The sequence below is a fragment of the Mastomys coucha genome, unplaced genomic scaffold (genome assembly GCF_008632895.1).
Source record: "Mastomys coucha isolate ucsf_1 unplaced genomic scaffold, UCSF_Mcou_1 pScaffold21, whole genome shotgun sequence".
Classification (NCBI taxonomy): Eukaryota; Metazoa; Chordata; class Mammalia; order Rodentia; family Muridae; genus Mastomys; species Mastomys coucha.
The window spans coordinates 119,271,854-119,278,920 of NW_022196904.1; the positions used below are offsets into that span (position 1 = coordinate 119,271,854).

General features: G+C 45.0%; 1 protein-coding gene across 13 annotated transcripts in view; it reads right to left on the bottom strand.

Moving 5' to 3' along the window:
• Fgfr2 (fibroblast growth factor receptor 2) overlaps positions 1–7,067 on the bottom strand; it is a 104,592-nt gene that overhangs the window by 23,757 nt on the left and 73,768 nt on the right. For all 13 annotated transcript variants that reach the window (XM_031388520.1, XM_031388517.1, XM_031388515.1 and 10 more), the window contains one exon: positions 186–337. In XM_031388520.1, coding sequence (XP_031244380.1) covers positions 186–337 — 152 coding nt within the window. The remainder of the gene's footprint in view (positions 1–185; positions 338–7,067) is intronic.

Sequence of the window (7,067 nt, forward strand, 5' to 3'; positions counted from 1 at the left end):
AGCAAACAAAAAAAACCCAAAAAAGTGTTTTTCAGGAGTTGGTTATTTCGATGCACAATCTCACTCCTGTTGACAATATCAGTGTAAGACCTTTGCAGCTAAAGGTCATGAAAGGAAAATGTCAATCCAATATTCCCACTTACATGTAAGCATTCACTGGGGCCATGCCCAAAAGGAGTACTTACTTATCTCTGGGGAATTCCCACTTTGGATCCTCTGGCAACTCGTACTCGGAGACCCCTGCTAGCATCGGGGTGTCCGCTGTTGAGGACAGACGTGTCGTTATCCTCACCAGTGGGGTGTTGGAGTTCATGGAAGAGCTGGACTCGGCCGAAACCTGTATACAAAATGCAAAGAAGCCCATGTAATGCTGGCTCTACCTGGGGAGGCTGGAAGTGAGCTGGGACCCAGCCAGAGCATGAGTTCTTACAAAGAAAGGGGAAGGAACCAGGAAAAACAAAACAAAACAAAACAAAAAACCAAGACAACAAAAAACTAAACTAAACAACAAACAACCAAAACCAAAACCCAAAACAAACAAACAAACAAAAACAGGGGCCAAAATGAAAAGTCACAGGATCCCAAGGTCAGGTGTCCAAATAAAAATGTTTCTGGAAGTTTAATCATAGTATTTCTTCTTTTCATCTTAACTTTTTAAAAATTAGGGTTTTTTTATTTTATTTTATGTACAACTGTGTTTTGCCTCCATGTATGTCTGTGTATCAGACTGGAACTGGAGTTATAGACAGTTGTGAGCTGCCGTGTGGGTGCTGGGAACTCAACCCAGGTCCTCTGGAAGAGCCAGTGCTCTTAGCTGAGGAGCCATCTCTCCAGCCTCTTATCTTAATTGTTTAAGACAGCCACTTAATTAAGAATGTACAGACAGAGCCTACTGACTTCATCATAGTTTTTTTTTTGCTTTTCCTTGTTCAGAACTCTGGATGACCAAGATCCTCTTAGTCGTGTTCAGCCGACGATCAATGTTGTGCTTCTGAGAGCTCCTGAGATTCACTAACTTGAAGGCTGGGCTCAATTACAGGGTGTTGGACAAGCATGTACAAGACCCCACCTTCAAGGTCCAGCACCATAAAATAAAAATACATTCAAAATCAAGTCAGCAGGGAGGGATTCACAAACACTTAACAAATGAGTTCATCCATACTGCCATTGCCTCCAAAAGGCCAAGAAAGGCCTCAAGGAAAGAGCTGTAGGATATGATATGCATGGTGTAGTGGTTTGAATACTTGGCCCATAGGGAGTGGCACTATTAGGAGGCATGGCCTTGTTAGGGAACATGTGGCCTTGTTGGGGGAAGTTTGGCACTTTGGGGATGGGCTTTGAGGTTTCCCTTGCTCAAACTCCATCCAGTGTGGCACACAATCCCCTTCTGCTGCCTGTGGATCAAGGTGTAGAACTCTCAGCTCCGTCTCCAGCACCGTGTCTGCCTGGAAGCTTCCATGTTTCCCACCATGATGATAATGAACTAAACCTCTGAAACTGTGAGGCAGCCCCAATTAAATGTTGTCCTTTATAAGAGTTGCCTTGGTTGTAATATCTCTTCGCATCAATAAAACCCTAAGACAAAGGGATAGGGCATTCTGGTAACTCAAAGATCTTTCATTCAAGGAAACCCAAGTCCAGGCACTGGGAGGTTATTCTCCATCTTTCCTCACTCTTTGTGAGACTTGATGATGCCCAGACCATAGAGTGAAAATGGGCCAACTCTTGTCCCCTTAGCTTCAGAAAGCGGAGCAGTGAACACATGAGACCAAGAGTTGAGGAAAAGCCACTTTCCCTCAGAACCACATGGGGAGGATTCTCTCTCACCCAGCAGCACACAGGGCTTCGCCAAGTTTACGGTTTACCTTCATGTATGTCAGTCTATGTCAGACCCAGTGTCTGTCTCTTAAACACACCGACTCTCCTTGGCTGGTTTCTGAGAAAGAAAATGCACACAGAGCCCACACAAAGCCTGGGCCTGGGTATGACTACACAATCTTGGGTGTGATTGTGAGCTGCTGTTTTCACCTCAGACCACATCTGAGGCTTTGGTTCAAGATACCTGGAGTGTGAGGTTAGACAAGAGCCACTCAGGCAGCACACCAGGCTACCCTCACTTCCAGTTCCCACATGGGCAACAATCCCTCCCTGAGTATACAAATTCCTTCTCAATCCAGCTGGCAAAGATGAAGCCAAAGGAACTTTCACATGTGGATCCTAGACGCTCATCACAGAAACCCAAGGACCTATGTTCTTCCCAGGACTGTCCCATTGGCAAGCCCTTCTGCTCTTTGGAAATGCAACTACCCTTAATGGAATTGAGGAAAAGTGTTTGCAGTATTAAAGTCAGTGATGTGCAAGGTTATCCTTGGCTACTTATTGAGTTCAAACCCAGAGAACCTATCCTCCTCACTCCACCCCTCCCCCCCAAAAAAAAAAACCCACAAAGAACTGTTAAAATCAACGAGCAAATTTTGATATGAAATCTTATCATCATTTAAAATATATATAAGGACATTTCTAAATCTTTTAAGTGTATTTTGGGAAGGGGAAAGGTGATTTTCTTTTTAAATGAAAAAAAAATGTATCTGTATGCATGGGTTTGTGTGCATACCAATGTGGAGGTCAGAGGACAAAACTTCTGAGGGTGTCAGTTCTCTTTTTCTACCACGTAGGTTCTGAGGACTGAACACAGACCATCAGGCTTGGTCATAAGTGTCTTTGCCCATTGAGCCATATCACCAACCCCCAAGGAAAAGCTATATTTAAATTATACTATGCAGATAGGACATTTACTCCTTGTGACACAACAAAAATTGATGCTTTTTTTTTTTTTTAAAAAAAAGAAGGAACCTGATAATTTTGTAATAGAGAGTCATACATTCAAGGGTCAAATGCAGAAGCAAGCAGGGGAAGATGGGCAGGGAATATGTGAGTGCCTCTAGAACCCATTCCCCTTGTTCTAGAATAGGCGCTCCACCCCAGCATAACAAAAGCTGACTCCCAAGCCCCTTCCACTGTCCACATGGTGTCCAGCCTAGCTGTGGCGAGCAGGCTGCATCAGAAACCACGAGCTTCCCGACAACATCAAGATGTCCACTTTCCACTGGCCATAAAAACATCATGAGCTTCGTCTACAGAGAAGGGACTCAGAAGATTCTGGAATGAGGCTGGTCCATAGTGCTTCCTTGGAACCACCCACCTGACTCATGCTGAATCAGGATCACAAGTTATGCTTGCAAAGGCATGTACTTTTTTTTTTTTTTTTTTTAATTTTAAGATCTTTCTGGAAGTCCTTCCACACAAATAGGCAAAAATCATCTCCTACTAGAAATATAGTAAAAATTCACACCAGAGGATCAGAGGCAAGAAGCTACAGCCAAACTAGTAAAAGTCAGCCCAGTAATGAGACAACACAGACCCCAGAGAACAAAGAGCCAGCAGAGGCTGTGTGTAGCTGGGATACTCTTTAGAGAGCCATCATCCACTTGGTTCTGCAACACTGGACCCTAAAGTTCCAAGCTTAATTGTTAGGACCCACTGTGTGCTAAGACCAGTGAAGAAGGGTCACTAATTGGGAAATCTCAGGAGACCACAGTTCTGAATGATGTTAATGACCGGAAGCTAGTGGCACATCGAAGCTTCTGTGGCTTGTCCCTGGGAGTCAGTATTCACCCCATTGGAGGCTTACAGGGTGGGTGGTGACCACAGGCATTTTCTGGAAGGATATCTAAGGGTTTAGCCATGGCCACCTTTGGGGAGAGAGATCAAGAGTTGGGAAGCAAGGCAGGAAGCGTTTTCTGGAAAAATATCTAAGGATTTTAGCAATGGTCACCTTTGGGGGGGGGAGAGAGAGAGAGAGAGAGAGAGAGAGAGAGATCAAGAATAGGGAGCAAGGTAGGAAACAAGTCTTATTCTAGAACTTAAAGTATCATTTAGATTTTATTACTCTGGTCTTGTGTTTCTTTTGTGTTTTAGTGGACATTCTTTAGCCAAAATATCATGTGGAATAAAACAAATATGATCAACGGGAAAAGAAGGCACAGGGTTGAATTATGCAGACTTCAGTTTAGAAATTAGCAAGACCCAGTTTGCACTTCGCTCTTGCCCCACTCCCCCAATCCCCAGCCCCAGGCTGTTTTGTGATGTTTCCATATCCTTCAACAAGTAACCTGGTGATCATCCAGGGCCAAGATGCCTTGGGTCTGGAGGGCTACATCCTGGTCAATGGCACCGTGAGATCAAAGTCAGATCCCTGGGTCTATGTCTCTGTTCTAATGCACACTACCTGTGAGTCTCAGGTGGTCTCAATCACAGCTCACAGAGTTAGCAGGACAGAACCACTAAGTGCTTACTGCTGAGCTGGGACAGCCATAGCTCACCAAACCTGCTCTACTGGGTGGGTTTGTTCTGATGTTAGATGGTATACACCTTAATTGTGTGTCTGATTTACAAGATGGGACCCTAAACTGCCATCCAGGATGGCCTGGAGCTCCAATAAGCAAGATTTAAAAAAAAAAAAAAAAAAAAAAAAAAAAAAAAAAAAAAAGAAAGTAGGAATTAGAGGAAAGGAAAGAAAGCTCTCGGCAGCAAGGACACACTGGTGACTATGACTTCAGGGTCACCTCAGATCAGAGAGATTTACCACCTCGTCTGACATTAACTGCTCTGTGGAGAACCTTTGACCCAAGCAGCATGCACACCACAGGTCTGTAGTGCAGGTTTACCATACACATCCCCACCCTGCAACAGAACACCTCCACAAGGTTTGAAGGTGAACATTTTCAAAATGGAAAACAGGAGGAAAAAAACTAAACTAATATGGAAGAAAAAAAAAACCTTGACAGCTTTTGCTACAGTCATTGGTATTAAAATATAAAACTGCCTTTACTTGTGGGAATTTTGTTCGATATAAAGTGCAGATTCAGGTTCAGTGTGCAAGTCTGGAAAATACCTTTGTAAAAAACACCCAGAGAGAGAAAGGGTAAGAAAATACGCCAAGTATCTGGACATACAGAATCTGCTCTCCCTGTCTACAGAGGTATATCTTAATTTTACCTCCATGCGTTTTACTATACTTTTAAAATCCCCTCTGGAGCTGTAAAGCATGGCTGGCTTTCTCTTCACTCGCCTCTTCTCAGAAAGTCAACCTGTCTGGAGGCCTTGGCAAAATCCCCAGCAGGGCTTCCCTGAGGAACCCTGCCTTTCAGGGGCTCCTTCCCTCTGAATTGTGGCCCCGCCGCCCACCTTAGATGGTTCCTCACAGTATCACAGACTTTCTTTCTTCTCTTTCTTTTGTAGTTATAACTTCCCTCCTCAGATAGTCTTCAATCCTTAATCTAGAAACTTCAATTTTGGAGTTTCCCTTTCAACGCACTTAAAAATATCCTACTGTTAGAAGTCACTTGTAAACAATAAATGCTAACACTCTAGTAAACTTGCTTCTCCACCCACCCGAATCTTGGCAGGCGGTTTTTAGACAAGCCACACACTCTTACAGTCTCCAATTCGGCAGCCTTACATGCCGGGATCTCTTTACCACGTGCCATAAATCAAGCTTTTAACTAAATGTGCTTTTCATATATTTCCACGGTACATATGGGAGATTAAGGGAGGAAGTGGGTTTTCGCCCCTTTTCTTTTTAAAGGGCCACCAAGAAACAGCGGTCTCCCTTTATGCTGGATTAAGCTGAACATCCAGAGGGGACCTCATAGACGACAGAACAGGCCGAAGCAAAGACGCTATGGGGAGGGGTGAGTCAAGTTTGCCTTTATTGCTGAGGATTGACACATACCCTTGGACCACAACAGACTTGAGACACCCTCTGACTACTAAGCTATAGACGGAGCCTTCCGCATCAGAAACGAAGGCCAGCATGTACATAGTTGTATCTTAAGTCTAGCCCCACACACCTCTACAACCAAGCAGAAAACCTGCACCACACCAAGCTTCAGGGGGCTTCTGGGGGCGCTTCTCCTTAAACAGCCTCTACCTCCTCCAGACACTCAAATGCCTTGACACAACAATAAAAGCACCAGGTTCAGGTGTTCAGATTCTACTTATAGCTCACCAGCAAGAGTCCAGGGTAGATCTCAGTCAAAGAAGCACGTCTTTCAGAGGCTGAGAGGAAAGACAGGCCAAGCTCGGGGGACCAAGAAAAGCAATCCATCCCTACGATAGTGAAGACTCACTCCACGGGGGTCATCCGCAACTCTCTAGCTGCCCAAATGTTTCCCAGAACCAGTACACTGCAACTCTGGATCGACTACACCCCAAAGGAGATTCCAGGTCATGGTGTTGGGCTGCTAAGCAGTCAGAGCTCACTTTCACTGAGTTTCATATACTCTAAGACCAGGAATACATCTCCCTGAAAGCAGCTCTGGAATTCAGTGGTCCTCCACCTTACCCCTAATAACCATGGGCCTCAAAGGCATTATGAAATTGCTCTCTGGTTTTCTCAGCTCCCCATGTTAGTGGCTGAGGCTGGGAACAAACTCACTACAGTCCTGTGTGAGACTGGGGGATGGGCAGTCAAGAGACAGAAGGATCTCCACCTTGCCTTATGCAAACTTCTGGCTCCAGAGAAGAGCTGACACAACCCGGGAAAGCTCAACAACAAACACAGCACTCCACAGAGCAAGGCTTCCTCTGCCCGGCTCTGCACCCACGTCCCACCTCCCCAACAAGGGACTTGTGGAAATCCCCAAAGGCAAATCCTTCCACTTGGACTCAGGAGTACACAAAGACCACTTCCCGGTGACCACTGAGGGTCCAGCCGGGTCACAAGGTGCCCTTCTCCAGGTTGACTATTGCCACTTAACACTAGGTATCAAGAAGTAGAGGCAAATGCGCAAGCGCCTACTAAGTGTCCAGTCCTGGCCTTGGATGAGAGGGATGAATCCTCCTTAATAGGGAGATCCTACAGGCTACCTACCAGCCTCTCCCAACAAAAAGTTGCTTATCTTTCCCCAAGCATCAACACACACACAACATCTCCCAAAATTAATGTTTAGTAGACTATAGAGAGTTTGTTTGATACAGAAGCCAAACCAAACCAAACCAAACCA